This window comes from Cicer arietinum, chromosome 7 (assembly GCF_000331145.2).
Source record: "Cicer arietinum cultivar CDC Frontier isolate Library 1 chromosome 7, Cicar.CDCFrontier_v2.0, whole genome shotgun sequence".
NCBI classification, from domain to species: Eukaryota; Viridiplantae; Streptophyta; class Magnoliopsida; order Fabales; family Fabaceae; genus Cicer; species Cicer arietinum.
Window position 1 is genome coordinate 13,845,059 of NC_021166.2, and position 20,996 is coordinate 13,866,054.

The following is a 20,996-nucleotide window of genomic DNA, read 5'->3' on the forward strand; positions in this document are numbered from 1 at the left end:
TTTAGTTTAAGGAGTCAAGCTATGTTATGTTGGTACTCATTGAGACATAGTCTCATCCTTTCTATTGTTGTTGTTTTTAGTTAAGGAGATAACCAAGGTTAAAGGAAAAGAAAAAACACTTATAAATATTATGTAAACATGACATTGTGAGTTAAGATTCATTATATTTTCTTTCATTTGAATTTGAACTTATGTATTAAGTTATATATTAAACAAATTGTATTGTGGTGTAACTTCACGCTCGAGTGTCCATATTATATTTTAAGCAATAAATGCAAGGATTGGAGACTTCAAATAAAATATTTATTAAAAAAGAAAAAAAAATAAAGCAAATAGTTTATATTAGTATTAACTATGTTATTTATATTTATAAAAAGAACTATGTTATTTATAGCTTAGAGTTTAAGAATAAAAACCATTGGACCAATTAGATTTTTATACTTTTTGTTATACAATTTTTTATATTATAAAAATAAAATTTTGATAACTTTGAAATTTTAAATTTTTGATTGTCTATTAGTTAATGAATACATAGACAAATATAATGATATTCATATTACAAATATTCACATTCAATAGTAAATTAGTAAAATTTACTATTGATAAATTAATTTTGATACAAAGATAATTTTTTGAAGGAATGTAATTCTTTGAGAGATTTTAAATACTTCGATGCAAATTAATTTATTTTGACAATAAATTTGGAAATTTTTAAAATGAAGAGATTTTATGAAATTTTTGTGAAAGTTAAATTTGAAGAATTTTAAATTATCTCTTTATTTTATAAATTATGAATCATGTAATAATTCTTATAATTTTTTTAAATTAAAAATTATGACATTATATTTCAGAATTTGTATATTAATTATTATATATATTTTTAAATTAATCACTAAAAATTTACAAACAACAAAATGTAAAAATAAAAGAAATTAATTTGAATAGTTTAAAATTATAATTTTTTAAAATTTTCAATTAGTTGGTACAAATAATATCATATCCCTTTAGGAAGAGACAGCTGGCAGTGAGGTATAAATTCCCAGAACCGCAATCTATATTTACCGCACATCGCCGCCATTTTTGCTATTTTTCTTTTTACAACCTAAAAATCGATTAATCTCTCTTCCCATCCAAACTCCAAAAGAAAATTCACTTCCAACCAACAAAATTACACAATAACCCCCCCTTTCCTCTCTCTTTTCCTCTCTCAATCTCACCAAATTTTCTCGAGAAGCGTCCACAGAAAAAAAAAAAAAAATGGAGTCGTCGCCGGTGAATTGGGAAGCGCTAGATACTGTGATAATCGAATTCGCCAAATTGGAAAACCTAATTGAAGATTCTTCTTCTGCACCTTCTCCTTCTTCATCTCCTTCCTCTTCTTCTTACCATTCCAGAATTATCATTCGCCAGATCAGACGTTCCTTGGAATCCGGCGCAATTGACGCCGCCGTCGATCTCCTCCGCCTCCACGCTCCTTCCATCCTCAACGATCATAGGATTCTATTCCGTTTGCACAAACAGGTCCATGTCTATCTATATTGATTTTGTAGTTTTTTTTGCCGTTCGTATTGTGATGAATTTAATTCTCGTTGCTGTGTAGAAATTTGTGGAGCTTCTTCGGAAGGGAACGAGTGAGGATCGTGACTCTGCTATTGATTGTTTGAGGACAGCTCTTGCTCCCTGTGCACTCGATGCTTATCCGGTATATGAATTTTGAGATTTAACGCGTTCTTGTTTCATCTGTTTTTGTTGTTCTTGTTTCATCTGTTTTTGTTGTTCTTGTTGTTGTTTTTCAATGCCTGGTTCTGAAGGTTATCTTTGTAATTAAGGAAGCATATGAGGAGTTCAAGCATGTTCTGCTCGCATTTATATATGACAAGGAAGATAAGACCTCTCCTGTGGCAAATGAGGTAGGTCTCAATTCTACTCTTACAGTCTGTTTGATCCGGCCAGGGTCCCTGCGTACTGATTTTGTAGCTAGTAGTATATTGAGAAGATGGTGTTCAGTAAGCTGTTCCTTTTTGTGTCAAGTTTGTAGTATGCCAATCTGTATATTTTTGTCACTTATGCGTAAACTGTTGTGTGTTTAATGCTTTTGTTTGTGTTATTTAATAATTGATGCTGTCTCCCTATGTGTCTTTTATTAGGAGAATCATTGTTTTCATTTTTATAGTTCATGATAACATTAATTACTCTCTCCGTCTAATTATTCATTATAAATGTCATGTTTGGATTTTTTTTCAGCCTCAAATTATTTGTCATTTTAGAATGCAAACACAACATTTATTAACTTTTTTCAATAATATCCTCACATTATTAAATAGTCTTGCAAACTATTTCATTACCACAACTTCAACTACTCCATATTTTATTATCTTTACATATTATTACAGATTATTTTATTTTAGAAATCAACACAACTAATCATTTTCTTAATTTTTTTTTAAATGACACTTAATATGAGACAGCTGGAGTACTAGTTAGTTGATTATACCCTTACCTTCACTTCACGTGATTAGTTAATAATTGTATAGAATATAGGAATACCTTCTTAATGTGTTGTTATTGTAAATGACACTTCAAAGATGGAGGTAGTATCAATTATTTATACATCACTATTTGTTTTTATTCTTCATAATTAGAGTTGTAGAGTATTGAAAAGGTCGCTTGCTTATAGAATGCTCACATACATGTGTTTAAATACTATTATGTGCACAACGGGTGTTGGGGTCTAGCGGAAGATGCTCGTCTCCCACGTTGCAGCGAACCAAAATTTTGAATCCCTGTTGGAACTTGGAAGTGATACCCATATTTAGTGCCTGAGGTGCCTCAAACAAGATTGGCTCCAATGGAGTACACCTTTTTTTAAACAAAAGTTGGTGTGCAAAAGCAGCACTATCGTTTGACACCAATTATTTGCAGCATAATGGTGTATACCTGTGGGAAACCTAAAATACTATTATGTGCACAATGAACTCACCCCCAACATTGATTAGAACTTATTATCTAGAACTATTGCTGTGGCAGTGTTCTGACATGGCACATGAGTATATTGCATGTATACTCCTAGCAACATCAAAGTTAATGTTATTATACTCATTTGAAATATATGAAAATAAGAGCAATTTAATTATATTATTTTTTCAATTTTCAATTTTCAATTTTTACAAAGATTTGACATAAATAATTGAGGTAATAGAGATAATTATAATTTGATAAGTCTGTTGGTTAAGGAACTTAGTTAGTTGGTTAGGTTGGGAAAATTAGAAGATATAAATAAGGCATGTTGCGTATCAATTAGACAAGTGGTTGAGATTGGGGTCGTTTGGGGTGAGAATTAGAGTTAAGACTAAGGAGAGTCCTGAATCTCTTGAATATTTCTGGAAAATACATACTTTCTATACATTTTTTCTGAACATCATTTTATGAAGATATATTCTTTGTATTGTTAATTTGAACCAATTAGAACAATTGGTAGAAGAGCTCTAATCTTTACATTATGGGGGTCGTTCACTCGTTCTTCAAGAAGATTCCAACATTTGATGGGAAAAATGGCTTATTCAAAGATAAATCAGTATTTTGAAGCTCCTAGAGTACGTGAGAAGATGAAGTTCGTGGCTTCTTTGGCATTGAGAAGGGGCACTCTCAGTTGGTGGTCTTCTTGGAAAGAGAGCTACCACAACTCATCATGGTGGGTAGTGCTCAAGTGGTTCCAGCAAGAAGTTTGGCTTGCCTTCAAGATTTTGGTTTTCGGGAGCAAGGATATAAAAATGTAGAAGAATTTGAAGATGAGAGCCGAGAACCAATGGAACAAAAGGAATCTTTGGAACTAGAAGGGGAACCAAAAATGGAAAGGAAATTTAAGGTGTAAAGATGAAGATTGAAAGCAGAGATGAAGCAGGAGAAAAATCTGAGGAACTAATGACAAGGAACAAATGGAAGCCAGATACTGTCTTGGTAGGAGTTTTTGAGTGCCATTTTCTCATTAATAAAGGCATGACTGGGATAGTGTAGAAGGTTGAGATGGGACAGAAACTTGATATCATGGGTCACAACAATAGCATAACATAAACGAGAGGAACAGAAAAGGGAGAACCTAATAGAGATTTGGGTCTCACAGGCCGAGTCTCAAGGAGAAGAAAAGATGGAAAGACGAGAAGAATCACGTTAAAGTTCGTGAGATGGGTGTTGTGCAGGCCTTCAACGTTCGCCAAACTGCTAGCCCAGGCTCATTTGTGGAGAAAGTAGGATGTCAAATGGTGGTGGAACTGGAACTGTCTTGGACTTGCTAGTCGAGCTCCGCACACCAGAATTGGCAGGTAGGGTTGGGCAACAATCCTTGACCCACTTGAATTTGATCAACCCATTTCAAAATTTGGTGACATGGGCAGGTAAAAACGAGTTATTGGGTTAACAGGGCAAGTTTGTTACAGATTTATGTAACCCATTAATACACACAGGAAATGGCCCAATGCACAAAATAAGGCCCAACTTTGTGTAATTTTGCATAAAAAAATAACTGAATAAGAATTTTCCTCAAAAGTTTGATTAGCCCTAAAAATCTAATATATCCCAATACTTCCATATGCATATTGATACCAACCAATCTGCCCAACCCATTTCCTGACCAACTCGCTGGTCCAAACAAAAAGAAATTAGGTTCATTATAGTCTCACGGCCCAAGGGTCCAGATTTATTATCTATGGAAGCTAAGGATTGATTCAACTTCAGTGAGTTAAGGCCATCTTAACCAAATATTCTAATTGCAGTCAAATTTTAAGGATTATTGGAGATAACTTGAGAGTTGAGAACATACTGACAGAAGGCCAAGTTTAACATGACTAAACCCTTCCTTCTAGTCTATATAGATTTAAAATTTCAATCACAAAAAATTTGTAACCTTGGAGGAGGAAGGTTATGTATGTATATGATAATAATCTAATTATTTCTATTACAGTATTTAGTAAATTGTAATTCTGTTTTTACTTTATTTTCTAGTGTTTAGACTTATGATGTTTATTAAATACCATTTTAATAAGATCAGATGGGATGAAGGGAAGTAAAATAATTATGCTAGAAACGTGCAGAATACGTTGAGCTCAAATTCCATATTTTGAGCAGGACAAGTTCATGTTTTGAATTTGACTCGACAAAACAAACAAGCCAAGCTTGAGTAGTGTCTCTAATATTTCACATATCAAGCTTGGTCTTGAACGGCCTGATTTGATTTAACTTGTTTGTACCCCAACTCAGTGCCCCTCTTCTTTGTTCAACAAGCTAACTTTTGCCCCCTACTTCACCTGGAAGCATCTTGTCAATTGTTTTCTAATGATATGGCCCCTCAGAGTGCTGTTGTTTGTGCATATTTGCCACCTATTGACATGTTTACCATTAGGAAAGAGGGACAAGTCGAGTTAGTTGCAAGTTTATGACTGAGTGGCTTTTTTGGCAGGGGAGGGTTGATACTTTTGTACAAAATCATCTCTTTCTTTGGTAGAAAAAAATACAGAAGATAGAACATGCCATTTCCTGTCCCGTTTTCATCTTTTAATGTTTTCAGACCATCTGATTTAAAACTTCCATTCATAATGATGATGGAAATTTTATCTACCTATTTTTTGGAAAACGTTAGAGTTTCAAGAATAAATGTTTAAGCTCATATCGTGGCTGCTTTATCTTGCAGTGGTCTGAACGAAGGCGGCTTGACTTAGCTGGATTCATGTCTTCTATGTTAAGAGCTCATTTAAATGCTTATGATCCAATTTTTTCAATGGCTCTGAGATATTTGATAAGGTTGTCCATCACCTTCATCTCATTCAGTTTGTATTAAATGGGAAAATGATGCTGTTTCTATTGCTAAACAATTATATTGGAAATTCTTTTGCCAAATTTGACGTTATGTTTTTCTTTTGGTTTTCCTGCCTTTTTTTTTTATAGCATACACAGGGCATATTGTTTACGTCAAGGTATTACATCACCCATCTCTGATTTGACTGAAAGATTGCTCCTGGAGGAACGTGACCCACCTGCAACACCACAGGACATATTGTATGAAGTACCGCCATTTGATGAGGTGAGATATCTATGCTGTATAATTCTTAAGTCTCACGACATTTGGACATAATAATATTGATTTTCTGAGATAATATGAAGTATAGATCATGTTGTATGTGTCACCATTTGAACAGTACCAGTAAATGGATTTTCAAGGATAATATTGAACAGAATTTGGTTCAAATAAGTACAGATAGGTCCAACACATTTGAAAGGCCATGATCTATCCTTCTGAACCTCTCCTCTCTGTTCTTTCTTACCCTGTTTTCTCTTCTTATTCCATTTCCATGTAGTTCTGTAATGTTAGGTGAGAGAGTTATTAGGTTTAGTTGGGCTGACAGTCCAAAGAAACAAATAATGCATGTTGCCTATAAATGACTGGTGAGGTGGAGTGTGAGACATGTATAGTCATTTGTGAGAAAAGCGGGGCCTTAGTGTAGGTTGGGAGGTTACAAACCCACAGATCTGCATTCTATTAGTAATCAGGTGAATCTTCTCTAAATCTTCTAATAAAATACTAATTCTTATCAACTGGTATTTGAACCCTCGCATCCATGGAGCATCACTTGTTGGACTTGAGGCAACTGTAGGAAAAGGCAGCAGAACAATGGTAGTGGATGACTTTGTATTACAATACAGAGACTATAGTGCAATAAATTGTTTAAGATGAACAAAATTCTTGGGAACTTGATGCCCGAAGACGATGGGCCTTACAGAACAGTGGTACACCTAATTCTTTGATTAGAAATTAGTGAAGTCTAGCGTGTAGGACTACAGAACATGTTTCGAGACCCATATCCCTTTTTTGCACTCCTCATGTTACTGACAAAATAGGGAGCACAGCTCATGTTATCCATCTAAACCTCCACTGCCTCAACTTTGCTACTGCTAGCGGCACAAAAAAAGATTTTGATGAGTTGAGTTTTGATATCATTAGGCTCCAAAGGATTTTGGTGAATTGAGTTTTTTCATCATTAAGTTCCAAAGATAGGGACCCAGGTGGGGTTTTGTTTTCAACAAGTAGTTCACCTTGAGGACTAGGTGAGTTTTCAAGGAGGAGAATGTTGAATGTTGATAGGTTTGTTAGTTGAGAAATTTAGGTGATTGTTATGTTAGTTGGACTGAGATAGATGAAATAAATGAATTTGACATGTGCCTATAAATATGGGGAGAGGTGGAGATATCTAGGGGTGTTTGGAGGAGCTTGTTTTAACTTACCTTATGACATAAGCAGTTGCATACAGGAATGGATTCAGAGATCTAACGGAAGGGGAGCCATAGATTGTTTTAATAATAAATAATAATTTTTTTTTGAGTAATAATACTACATATTATGTAAAAAAAGTTATGATAATTTAATTTTAAATAATAAATATTGTATTACATTAAATTATCATAACTTTTTTTAAAAATATTGAAAATATAATTAAATAACTTAATAACATATGATAAGTTAAAGAATAATAGTATAGTAGTTAATATATAATATTATAATAATGCAGTGGGTTATTTGAGAAAAATATATATTATATAGTATGTATGTATATATGTTACTTTAAGGGGGTGTTGCAGCCCCTGGATGACCCCCTGTGTGTCCGTCCCTGGTTGCGTAAGTGTTTGGAAGTGCTTATGTTATGTTCATAAACTGGTTTCAACTTATTTTCATAAGCTGCTTCAAATAACTTATTGATGAAGTAACTTTCAGTGTATGTAGAGAGCTTATCCTTATTTTATTTTTTTGCTAATTGTGCTTCTCCTTATTTGCTTACCTATTGTTGTAGAAACAATTTATATATGAGCTCTTATACAAGTATCACTTGGCTTATTGAATAAGTGCTTATCCTGATGCGCCCTAGTCATTTGTGAGAGAATTGGGTGCTTTGGGACAGGGAGGTTACAGACTGGTCTGCATTTTATTTTATAAGGGAAGGGAATCTTCCCTAAATCTTCTAATAAATACTAGTTCTCATCCCATTATCCAATTTTTCCTTTACCCAATCTGCCACATGATCAGGTTGTTACAATGCAAACCCAGAATGTTCTGACCACACCTTTTAGAGATGCACACACACACACACACACGGGTTCCCTGGTTCTTTGCTGCTGTTTTCTTTTCCTTTGTTTTACACTGTAGTTATGTGAGGGTGCTATAAGACGTCACGTGTAACTAATAGTGAATCTCATTATTTATGAAAACATTTACAAATACATTTCCACGTTTTTATAATGATAATCAGGCACCTATTTTTCATGTGTGTGTATGCATGCATCATTCATTCTTAACCTGAAGCTGAATGTTTGACTCTGGAATACAGGTGGATATACAGGCTCTTGCACATGCTGTAGAGCTTACTAGACAAGGGGCAATAGATAGCTTGAGATTCGCCAAGGGTGATCTATTCCTGGCATTTCAGGTTACATATAATCGTCATAGCTCATCTGCTTTTGGCTCCATTTTAAATATTAACCTGTAACCGTTCCTTTTAATTCTAAGTTACTTCTACTTTTTTTGTTTGTTTAATTTATATTTGTTTTTGAAAAAAACTTAAATTTAAAATGTTAGTTTCTAGCATTGCATCTTTTGATTCTGCTGTATAGTTAAGTCCTCCTGTCCTGAGGTTAATATATTTTCTTGCATCATCACCCAAATAACACTCCATTATACTGTTGTTGACTTTCGATCGTTGCTGATTCTAGAAAATTTGGTTTAAGAAAACTGTTTTTTCATGTATTAACTGGATCAAAGGATCAATATTCAAAGCTAAGAAAAAATGTTCTCCTAATTTGTTTTTCCACTTTCAAACCTAAGAAACAATCTCCTCTCCATGTCAGCAGTAGGGGATAAGGGATTCAAACATAAATGGGTGAAAAAGAAAGACAGCTGTTTGTTAGTGCAAGATATTGCCGAATGATTTTAATCTCTTTCAATATTGATTACTGGTTGATTGGCAAATTCTTTAATTTTTAGGTTGACCTTTCCTTCACGTCTTCATTATTGTAATCTTTTTGTTGCAGAATGAATTGTGTCGGATGAGATTGGATGTTCCATTCCTTGATCAACTTGTTCGGGAGTATTGTGTGTACAGAGGCATTGTCGATTCTGGTATAAAATCTCCTCTGTTGAACACGTCTCTGCGTGAGTGAGCTATGTGTAGAAATAGTTCCATGCTATTAGCTTCCAATACTTTGTAATTTTTGTGGAATTTTCTGATCATTAATCTTGCATTAGATATCAAGTTCCACTCAAATTTTGGATTTATGTTTTAAGGTGGTCATTTCTGAGTTTTTACAGTATTTGTGGTGTTCCAATTAAATATGTTTTTGTATCCTATTTTGATCATTTCTACTCAATTTATGTGAACTTAGCATTTGGGAAGCAACAAGTGCCAGAACCTGTTAAACCCAACCAACAAGATTGTTCATCAAGGGATAGTTCTCTCGAGCTAGATTGTAATGCCAGTAAGCATTCTGATGGTGAAACTTCTGTTACCAATGCTCAGATGGATGGTTCTCCTGAAAATAATGCCGATGTGACGAGCATGCAAGGAATAGATTTTGAAGTACGATGTTCTTCTGAGCTTGCAAGTATTCATGAAGATTGTAGCACCAGTGGATCGCAGCACCTCGAAGATCCAAGTGTTTTGAATCGAAGCAGATTGCCTGGAAATGGAGAAAGGACAAAGCGTAAAAGATGGAGAGGGCGATATGATGACAATAGTTACATGGCCAGTGCTTATTTGGAAGGGCATAACAAGCAAGAACATAGCATAAGTACCACTGTTTCAACTTTATCAAAGGAAAAACAGGTATCTGTTTGATAATTTTGATGTTATTCTCCCTAGGAGTTCAATTATTGACAGAATATTGTTTTGCAGGGCTCTGAAAAGCTTTCTGTACTCGACGTTAGTAATGTGGAGGATAAATATGAGATTCTGTTGGGTATGAAAGAATTGGCTAGCAAAGGAATGGCTGCTGAAGCAGTTGAAGAAGTCAATACCATTGATCCAAATTTCTTTGGCCAGAACACTGTTTTGCTCTTTCAACTCAAGCAGGTGAGTGGCTTCTATGTCACTGTATCCTGTTTTATAGGAGAGGGCTTGGGGTTGTTGCTAGCATCTGCATAATATCACCATTAATGTGATCTATATGTGGGATTCTTGGCTGTAGGTTGAGTTCCTCAAGTTGGTCAGTTCTGGTGATTATAATGCTGCTTTAAAGGTTGCTTGCTCCCATTTGGGTCCTTTAGCTTCTAGTGATCCTGTTTTATTAAAGCCGTTAAAAGAAACTCTCTTGGCTTTATTACGACCAAATGAAGATGCTCTTGGAAATGCATTACCTCTACATGCTCTAGCTGCGTCTCTGCAGGTATATTATTTTGCTAATCAAACAAGTCAATTATTACTATTGAAGATGCTCTTGGAAATACATCTGTTTATATTTCCATGTCGACGGGATTTCTCTTTCATGGTGTTTTCTCAGTGAAAATTCATGATAGGACTGTTGGCAAGTCTAGTCCTTCATTCTAACATTATATATGTGTAGGAGTAATAATAGAGAAAGAAGGTAACTGGGAAGGGACTTCGTATAGTTTATGATTGTTAATGCTCGATATGTGTTGAAAGCTTATAACATTCACAAATGGCAAACTAATTTAGTGTCAACAGCTTAGCAATCGTTAATAATATTGACTTGGAAATAATAATAAATTATCTGGTGCAAACAGTATTTATAGCTTATCCTTACCATATTTGTCTTTAGTGTGTGATATTTTGTTTCCCGTTGGTATACTTTTCATGCTGTGTTCTGTACCTGAAAGCTTTCCTGTGGAGGACTTTATTCTGTTATTTTCTAGTTACTAATATTTCAATACAATATGAACATTATTCACTCTATTATGTTATTTTACAATATTAAATGCTTGTTTCATATTAAATAGGTTGCAGTTGGTCGGAGGCTAGGTATTGAAGAACCTCAACTTATGAAAATAATGCGAGCCACACTTTATAGTCACAATGAGTGGTTTAAACTTCAAATGTGCAAAGATCGTTTTGAAGGTCTTTTGAAGATCGATTCCTTGAAGGAAGCTAATACTACCTTCCTTGCTCCAGTATCTATGTCCAAGTCATGTGTCGATAGCTGCACAAATGGATCTTCTCAGGTTACAGTATCTTCAGGCACCAGAATGTCAGAGGATGGTAACAGTCCAACCCAAGTGTCTTCCAGGGATGTCATATGTGATGAAAATGCAATACTCAAAGTAATGGTAGGTTATGAATTCTTGCTATCAATTTGTTTCCGTTTTTCCTTGCAAAAATGCAACCATGTCATAATGCTCTTAAGTTTTTGGCGGGTTTGATATCTCCCAATCATGTTTTTCTTTGCAACATTTAAACATCTACACGTAATACATTTATATTTATAGGTGTTCTAGTTTTTACCGGCACTGATTTTGTATGTAAATCTTTGTAATTCACAACTTGGAAGTTGTTTGGAAACACAATAGAGGCACTAATATTCATTAATTCTTCCAATTTGTTTCGATGGGTTTTACATAGATTTTACTTCTTTCTGTTAGTATTTTGTCTCATCAATGTTAGTATTTTACAGGGGGTTGAGTTAAAGCCTTGACCTTCTTATCACTCCACTCCCTAACTCTCTCACCCCAACCACCATCAAGTATCATTTATTATTTAATCAGGTGAAGAAAAACATACCTATGCAATTTCACAAATGTTATCTTGCATGCCAATTGCCAAATCCCCCATGTCTTATGTGTTGCGAAAAATTTAAACCCTTTCAATTTTCTTGCAAGTTAACTTGGGAGGATATTCTGTTCACATTTAATTATTTTCCCTTGGTTGTGTAACTATGATATAGTGACTTCTCTCTGCTTTTTTCGGGATAAACAAATATGTCCTTCGGCCTTAAATATAAACAAAAATGGGACAGATGAAACTTGATGTATTTGTTCCAAATCAGAATAAATACATAAGTGGTTTCTCTCTCATGGCTAAAGCAAAGTAATATCAATGTTTTAGTTCCATTAGTTATACTGATATTCGCAATTTAGGGAGTACTTTAGCTTTGAAGTTCACACTCACTAGCAGGTACAATAAAATAATAGTATATGCTTACCGGGTTTCTCTTTCATGTTATGCAGGAGTTTTTAGCTTTGCCTAGGGCTGATGCTATCCATCTGCTTGCCCAATACAACGGAAATGCGGAGACAGTAATTCAGCAGATATTTGCGTAGGCTTTGCCTAGGAAGGAAAATCGAGTTTATTAATATGCAGACAAGTTAAATTATTTTTTCTATATTATTTTATTCAAATCTGTGATATTTTTTACCAACACGTGTACATGTAGCTGCAAAGAGGAGGTTGTGGTGTAACGTTTTAAAACTGAATTTGACATAAACTATTCTCTGTACAGAATCTCTTCATTTATATTTCTCAGTTTTAGTATGAGAAAGTTGTAAGTAAAGCAATAATTATTGGTGTGTTTCAAATGGTTTCATAAGATCAATAATACTTGCATATGCTAAGATTGTCACAACAGGAACTTGGATATGATCAGAGTATAATTCTGTCTACGTGCTTGCATTGTTCATAAAAACTTGAATACGATTGTGTTAGTTGTAACTTGTAAATGCTTTCTTCATATAGCAAAATTGTAAACCGGATTGTGATAAAAACTTGTTAAGCATAAAAAATTGTTGATTCTAACACTCAATCATCTTTCGTTTGAAACAAAGTAAGAATCTTCCTCTTAAAGCAGTGTCCTAGACTTGGCACTGGAATTAAGTTAGGAAACTATGCAACATTTTCTGTCACATTAGTGAAAAAGCAAAACAATAGGGATAGAATACAGAAAATTTACAGCAAAAGTGTGATTAAAATGATTTCCCTTTTAACTTTTTTCTACTATTGGATTTTCTGTCTTGTTGCGGCGCATGTTTAGTTCAAATTGATCGATTAATTTCAATTCATTAAATGATTTTGTCATGTAGACATTTTTTCTATGTTTAATAAATTGATTTATCTTTTTTAATTTTAGATACTTTTAATATTTATTAGCAAAAAAAAATAATAGCACCACTTAAATAACAAAATTTTAGAGTGAATTGACAAATTTGTCCATGAAATTGTAAGCGTTGGTCAGATTAATTTTTAAATTTTATAAATTGATAAATACATTTCTAAAATTATAAAATATCAATCAAAATAGTTCATCGATAATATTTTGAAATTAGATATTTTGATATAGCATTATGAATAACTATCGACAAATATTTAAATTTCATAAGAAAATTAGTTAGAATTATGATAATATTAATGTAAAATTGATATAGAAATGAGTCACATATTCAATAAAAAATTTAAACTAATTTTACATGCTGTAATTCGATAGCCCTTGCCTAGATAAATATGAAAGACCAATAACATCTAAAATTTTGAAGGAATGGTAGCATGAGAAATCTCAACTCTGTGCTCCAAGCTTGCTCCACTTCAAAAAATCTCAACCAAGCAAAACAACTTCACCAACGCCTCATACTTTTCAACGCCTCAAACCCCAACCCCTTCTTCACCACCAAACTCATCCAAATCTACTCTGATTGCAACGACATTCGCTCCGCCACCTTCCTTCTCCACCAACTCTCCCATCCAAACATCTTCTCCTTCACTTCCATTCTCTCCTTTCACTCCAGACACTCCCTCCATTCCCAATGCATCCAAACCTACGCTCAGTTGAGGAGGCTCAATGGCCTTGTCCCAGATGGTTACGTGTTCCCCAAGGTATTTAAAGCTTGCGCTCTATCTGCGTCATTTCACGTGGGTGTTGTTGTTCATAAGGATGTTATTGTTTTTGGGTGGAACCCCAATCTGCGCGTTTGTAATTCTGTGTTGGATATGTATTCTAAATGTGGGGATGTTGGAAGTGCAGTGAAGGTGTTTGATGAAATGCGTAAAAGAGATGTTTTTTCGTGGAATTCGATGATGTCGTGTTATGTGTGTAATGGGCTATCTGACAGGGTTTTGGGGATGTTGGAGTTTATGGGAATGGATGGGTGTGAGCCGGATGTTGTCACGTGGAACACTGTCATGGATGCTTATTGTAAGATGGGACTAGTTGATGAGGCTTTAAGGGTCTTTGAACAAATTAAGGATCCTAATGTTATTTCTTGGACAATTTTAATATCTGGTTATTCTGGTGTTGGGAAGCATGTCGTTGCTTTGGAAATATTTAGGGACATGGTGAATGTTGGGATGATTATCCCTGATGTTGATGCTCTTTCGGGTATCCTTGTATCATGTAAGTTTTTGGGGAATTTGACAAGTGGGAGGGAAATCCATGGTTATGGTCTTAAAAACGGGTTTAGGAATGATGTGTTTTATAAGTCTGCTGGTGCTGCGTTGTTGACGTTGTATGCTCGGTGTAATAGACTTCATGATGCTGAAAAAGTGTTCCGTGTAATGGATGATTCTGATGTTGTTACGTGGAATGCCATGATTTTGGGTTATATTGACACGGGCTTGGGACGTTTGGCTTTTGAATGTTTTAGAGAAATGCAGGGAAGAGGTGTGAGGATTGACCAGACGACTATATCTACTATATTGCCTGTTTGTGATTTGAGATGTGGAAAACAGATACATGCGTATGTTAGGAAAAGCAATTTTGATTGTGCGGTTGGAGTTTATAATGCACTGATTCATATGTACTCGATCTGTGGATGCATTTCATATGCATATTCTTTGTTTTCCACCATGGTTAAGAAAGATTTGATTTCATGGAACACGATTATTGGAGGATTTGGAATGCACGGACTTGGCCAAACTGCTGTGAAGCTTTTGCAGGAAATGAGTGATTCGGGAATTAGCCCCAATTCAGTGACGTTTTCTTCGGCACTTTCTGCTTGCAGTCATTCAGGACTTGTGGATGATGGAATTGAACTTTTCTACAGAATGACAAAGGATTTTGGCTTGAACCCGGTAATGGAACATTTTTCTTGTGTTATTGACATGCTGGCTCGTGCTGGTAGGCTCGAAGACGCATTTCGTTTCATTAACCAAATGCCTCTGGAACCAGATAAGTATATTTGGGGAGCTTTACTTGCAGCATGCCAAGAGCACCAAAATGTTAGTGTTGGCCAGCTGGCTGTGGAAAAATTGATAGATTTGGAACCTCGCGAAGCTGGTCATTACGTGACACTGTCAAATCTTTACTCAAGAGCAGGAAGATGGGATGATGCTGCAAAGGTAAGGACAATGATGGAAGGTCAAGGATTGTTGAAGCCATCAGGACATAGTTGGGTTGGTACCAGAAGTTAACTGAGAGGAAAAGACAGCATAATCAAATCAATCTTTTGATCACACTTCAAAGTTCAATATATTAACGTGCACAGTCAATTTTGCATCAACATTTAGAGGCTGCAACCATTCCTGAATTGCCTTGGGATGCGATGGGACATTGTTTGGTGTTTGCAGAATGAGCTTTCAAGTGTTCTGCAGCAAAGCAGATTGCCTTGAAATGGAGAAAGTAGCAAGCATAAGCAGTGGAGAGCACGGTATGATGACGATAGTTATGCCCAATGCTTCTTCGGAACAGAACAGCAAGCAGGAACATAGCATAAATACCACTATCTCAATTTTATCAAAGGAAAAACGGGCATCTGTTTTATAATTTTGATGTTATTCTGTCTAGGAGATCAATTATTGACAGATTATTGTTTTGCAGGGCTCTGAAAAGATCTCTGTACTTGATGTTAGTAATGTGGAAGATAAATTTGAGATTCTGTTGGATATGAAGAAATCATCTAGCAAAGGAATGGTTCAAAGTAATTATTTTAAGGAGTAACTAATAATGTGATCTGGTATGCATCTTGGTCCTGCTCTAGAACCATAATGCAATTTGGAATTTATTTGATTGCTGATTTACAACTAAAGGACGTCTTTCAGAATGACTATTGCAACATTAATTGTTTGATAACAGTTTTACTCTACCATATCTAAGTTTGCCTTCAAAAGTTCCATTTGCATTTAAACCAAATTGTTCTTGATTCATTTTGTAATGACTTGGTTGATAGCAGTTATGCTTCTAGATCAGGTCACAAGTGGCTGGTGCCACTAAGAGAGGGAGAGAGACTATTATTATTTATTTAGGAGGAGGGGAAGGCGCAAACTGCAAAGTCATACATTTCTCAGAGGAAATTTGGACTGTATCCTTTTAGATTACAAAGCTGAGCGGTCACCAATGTACTTAAACCCACGAGATTCTTGAAATTGGATTTGGAATTTAAAGGCTGCTGAAAATATAAATTTCCTCGTTGGGCTAGCAATTCACAATGCAATTCATACATACTCTTCATCTGTTGTTTTATAGGGGAATGATATCAAGCACCTATCAAGGTTGTTTTTTCTGAGTCTTCGAACAATTTTGTTGCTTGTAAGAGGAAAATGTTGCATACAAAAGGACTTTCCTCAATAGCTGCCTTAGTTTAGTCTTTGGTTGGTGTGCGACTATGAGCTTCTGGGCCTGTATGATTTCCTGTCCGAAAAGGAAATCCTATACAGGAAGGGCCAATGGCAACGTCCCGCCAGTTCGTCTACCCGGGCACCATGCACTCCTATCAAAGCGAATAATCCAATGACTTCCCCTTTTTTTTGCTTATTCAGGCCTGAAGGCTAGTCAGCTTCCTTTTCCGCTTTCAGACAAGTAGCTAAGTCGTCTTAATCCAGCGACGAAAACTCTTGCGCTAGGAGAAAGGCTCAATCCCCTCGCTTTGTCGCCCCTATCTCGTTAGCCTCTCCTTCTTCCTCAATAGCTGCCTTAGTTTAGTCTTTGGTTGGTGTGCGACTATGAGCTTCTGGGCCTGTATGATTTCCTGTCCGAAAAGGAAATCCTATACAGGAAGGGCCAATGGCAACGTCCCGCCAGTTCGTCTACCCGGGCACCATGCACTCCAGCAGCATCCCCAAATTACATATTATGGTGGAGTCTAAACTGGTGCGCTCACTTAGCTAGGGCTCTTAGCTTCGGGTGAGAGGGCCTTCGATCTGGATTCTTTTTCTTGAGGGGGATTCTGACTGTCTTGGGAATGAAACACTGTCAATGGATCAAGGAAGGAGCTTTTGGTCCAAATTCAAGCCTTTTTGTTGTTGTTTTATGGTGGATATGGAGAGCAGAAACATAATCCATCATGGGAATGAATCTATCCAAGTTCATCACATACTGTCTAATATTAAATTTCTGGCTTATGTGTTTCAATTATGTTTCCTGCATACAAGTAATAAGCTTCCTCTCAGACAAGTCATTTGGCTCAACACTTAAGATGTTAACCTTTTATTCTTAATATGAATTGTATTAATATGGAAAATGTAGGTAGAGAGTGGGTTTTGGAGGCTTTTTGAGGAATGATATTGATAATGGATTGTTGGCTTTGTGGGACACTTTGATCATACTTAGCCTCTTTTTGAGAGATTAATTAATGTAGTGATATTTTTTTGGCAAAATTAGAAGGTTAATAACATGAGGATATGTAGATTTTACATTCTCAACTTCATCCTATGAGAAGGTTGTTGTTAGCTTAATTTCATGAATGTGCATTACTATGGAATTATTTTCTTCTACAACTTCCCAAAAAAGATCCAACGTTAAAAGATAGTAAAAAAGTAGAACAAAATAATATGTGAAATACACAATGAACCTTTTAATTACTTTGAATTGCTCATTTAACACAGACTAAGGAAATTGATTAGTATATTTAACTAATTAATGTGTATTGAGTTTTTAAATTGGACTTCAATTAAAGTTTTGGTTACAGGAAACATTACAAAAAAAGAAAATTAGTTAAAACTAATTACTGATGAGTTTAGTAGAAAGAGTATCTCTGAAGAAATTTATAAAAAATAAAATAAAAACAACTAATATATCTCCATCTAGTGATTTAAAAATTATTATAATAGTATAATTTTTTTGTCCTTTAAATAGAGCTTCAATGGCGAGACATAGTATTTCCTTCTTTGATCATTGATCATTCTAGTTTTTTATTTTTCTCAAACTTGTGACAATTTTAGAAAAGTAAGATACAAGTAAGTATATATCCTCTTTACATCATGACAGAAACTAAAAGTACATAATTACATGACTTTTTTTTTTCTGAAAAAAAATCATATGATTTATTTTTCTCTGACAAATAAAAAACTTTATTTTTACTGAGCGCTTTTTGTGAAATTTATTTGAAAATACACACTTCATCAAATTCACACAAATATCAATTTGACAATTACTAGAAAGAATATGAAAATGTGCATATGAATGGGAGTGGTAGAAATTAAGAGTAATGAATATTTTTTTAAAAATAGCGAATAAAAACATTAATTAAGGATAAATTAGTCTAAATTTATTATTATTATTATTATGATGATGATTATTATTATTAATATTATTATTTATTGTTATTTTAACATATTCTTTTAAAAAAGGCTTAAATGCAATTTTGTCTAAAATAAACTTTTATCATCTCATTTTTAAAATCGATTTTTTTAGTTCTCTTATTAACTAAATCTTAAGATTACTTTAGTTATTTATTATTTTTGATAATGTGGCGATCTCGTTAATGACGTAACACTTAGATAATATTTTCTAATAGAATAAAATATTTTTAATGTAATTATTGTTGTAGTTAATTTTATTTATATATTAAAATATTTCAAATTTATTTATTTTTTAATAATTTAAATTTTAAAATATTTATATAAAAGTGTTAAAACTTTATTTATTTTATTCTTAATATTTTATTATTATTGTTAATATTTAAATCTATTACATTTATAATACAATTTAATATTTATTTTACTTATATACTAAACTAATAAAAATAAACTTATGTTATTTTATATTTAAATTAAAATATTTAAAAGTAAAATTAAAAATATTTAAAATTTTATTTTTAATATATAAATAAAATTGATTACAACACTAATGACATAAAAATTATTTTATTTAAGTCATAAATGACACTTAAGTGTCACGTCATTAATGAGAGTGTCACATAATAAAAAAAATATGTGGATAAAAAAATCTCAAAAATTACTTGATAAAGGGCAAAAAAAATATTTTAAAATATAGAGACTAAAAATTTATTTTTGATAAAATAAAAGAATTAAAAATGTATTCAAACTCAAAAAGAACTTATGTGTCAAAATCTTATAAGCAATAAGATAATTTGATAATTTGAGGAGTCATATATTGGTTCTAAAGAAGTCATATATTATTTTATTATTACTATTATAATAATAATAATAATAATAATAAAATAAAAATTAACAAGTGATATTTACTATTAAAAAAGTAGTTATTATATGTGTGATAAAAAATACAAAAGTAATTGCTGCAAAATTATATAGGAATAAAACTCTCCTAGTTCACTGATAACTTATTTTTTCTCTCTCAAAACTAGTTGCATTCATCATTAATCACCAAATAGGAAAATAGTAAAAATACTGGTAAAAAAAATTTAAGTTACACAAGAAATAATAAATTAATTATTTACACTTAAGTGTCACGTCATTAATGAGAGTATTACATAATAAAAAAATATGTAGATAAAAAAATCTCAAATATTATTTGATAAAGGGCAAAACAATAATTTAAAAAATACAGAGACTAAAAATTTATTTTTGATAAAATAAAGGAATTAAAAATATATTTACACTTAAAAAATAAACTTATGCGTCAAAATCTTATAAGCAATAAGATAATTTGATAATTTGAGGAGTCGTATATTGGTTCTAAAGAAGTCATATATTATTTTACTATTATCATAATAATAATAATAATAATAATAATAATAATAAAATAAAAATTAACAAGTGATATTTACTATTAAAAAGTAGTTATTATATGTGTGATAAAAAATACAAAAATAATTGCTGCAAAATTATATAGCAATAAAATTCTCCTAGTTCACTGATAACTTATTTTTTCTCTCTCAAAACTAGTTGCATTCATCATTAATCACCAAATAAGAAAATAGTAAGAATACTGGTAAAAATATTTAAGTTACACAAGAAATAATAAATTAATTATTTATCTTTTATTTTTGTATTAAGTTAATTTTTTTCTCAGTTGTCTTATGTTAAGTTAGTCATTATATTTATAAATATATACACTATTAATTTTAATTTTAAATTAATTAAATTGAATTGAAAAATTCTTTTAATTTTCCAATTAACTCATATAATCTTTAATGAATTTTAATACAATAATCATAAAAACCTCAATCCTCAATAAACTTTTAAAAAAATTGAGTGAAAGACATTTTACGATTTTTGAAAATAAATGCAAAAGTTTTCTTAATATAGTTGATAAAATTATATGAAAATTTATCATATTATTTTTGATATAATTTATACAAAATTTATAGTAGAATTTTAAAATTTTTAATTAAAATTTATTGAAATAAAGTTATAAGTAAAAATATTTCAACGGTATGACTTTTACAAAAACAAATAACTAATTTGTTAAAAAAAATAAAAAATTAAAAAACTAATTCAATATTAATGCATAATTTAAAGAATTATTGAATATATTTTACCGAAAATAATTAATACAAAAAGTTGTGTTGCTACAATATCGGCCGACGGCTGACCATTTACTGATCATTGACTTTGTAAAACTATTTAATTTACATGTCCTATTCTCTTTATAATAATGATTTATTTTAAAAGTTTTTCCTCGCGTTAAAATAAAAACATCGTAAAAAATAAAAAAAACAAAATATTTTTGCAAAGGAAACAAATATAAAGTTTTAGTCTAGATCTTGTTTTGCGAAATGCACCCGTAAATCATATTTAATTAAGAATTATTTAATTGTTACACTTAGTATAAAAAGTTTTATATCATTAATGAATCATGATTGTTTATTAAAATGATTTTAAAAT

The 20,996-nt window shown here is 32.6% G+C and overlaps 2 protein-coding genes across 4 annotated transcripts; both read left to right on the top strand.

Annotated features, from left to right (window-relative positions):
• The first annotated feature begins 1,092 nt into the window (after positions 1 to 1,092).
• LOC101506676 (uncharacterized) lies at positions 1,093 to 12,609 on the top strand. Of its 2 annotated transcripts, none has more exons than XM_004509095.4 (12): positions 1,093 to 1,521; positions 1,601 to 1,702; positions 1,812 to 1,910; positions 5,684 to 5,793; positions 5,938 to 6,073; positions 8,370 to 8,468; positions 9,070 to 9,157; positions 9,421 to 9,860; positions 9,930 to 10,106; positions 10,222 to 10,419; positions 10,991 to 11,317; positions 12,215 to 12,609. In XM_004509095.4, exons 1-12 carry the CDS (start codon positions 1,258 to 1,260, stop codon positions 12,305 to 12,307), a joined length of 2,133 nt encoding a protein of 710 aa, XP_004509152.1. In that variant the 5' UTR covers positions 1,093 to 1,257; the 3' UTR covers positions 12,308 to 12,609. The 2 variants fall into 2 exon arrangements, with proteins under 2 accessions (XP_004509152.1, XP_004509153.1); XM_004509096.4 differs by having other exon boundaries at positions 1,094 to 1,521; positions 1,830 to 1,910.
• An 823-nt stretch (positions 12,610 to 13,432) lies between these two features.
• Positions 13,433 to 16,673, top strand: LOC101498116 (pentatricopeptide repeat-containing protein At3g16610-like). Of its 2 annotated transcripts, none has more exons than XM_073363950.1 (2): positions 13,433 to 15,925; positions 16,142 to 16,673. In XM_073363950.1, exon 1 carries the CDS (start codon positions 13,524 to 13,526, stop codon positions 15,381 to 15,383), a length of 1,860 nt encoding a protein of 619 aa, XP_073220051.1. In that variant the 5' UTR covers positions 13,433 to 13,523; the 3' UTR covers positions 15,384 to 15,925; positions 16,142 to 16,673. The 2 variants fall into 2 exon arrangements, with proteins under 2 accessions (XP_073220051.1, XP_027192983.1); XM_027337182.2 differs by having other exon boundaries at positions 13,433 to 15,619; positions 15,790 to 16,673.
• Positions 16,674 to 20,996: the final 4,323 nt, after the last annotated feature.

Excerpts from the sequence above, each read along its gene's own strand:
- LOC101506676 (XM_004509095.4), top strand. The coding sequence starts at position 1,258 with ATGGAGTCGTCGCCGGTGAATTGGGAAGCGCTAGATACTGTGATAATC. Across the intron at positions 1,703-1,811 it reads GTGCACTCGATGCTTATCCG|GTTATCTTTGTAATTAAGGA; the intron begins GTATATGAATTT and ends CTGGTTCTGAAG. Across the intron at positions 6,074-8,369 it reads AAGTACCGCCATTTGATGAG|GTGGATATACAGGCTCTTGC; the intron begins GTGAGATATCTA and ends TCTGGAATACAG.
- LOC101498116 (XM_073363950.1), top strand. The coding sequence starts at position 13,524 with ATGAGAAATCTCAACTCTGTGCTCCAAGCTTGCTCCACTTCAAAAAAT.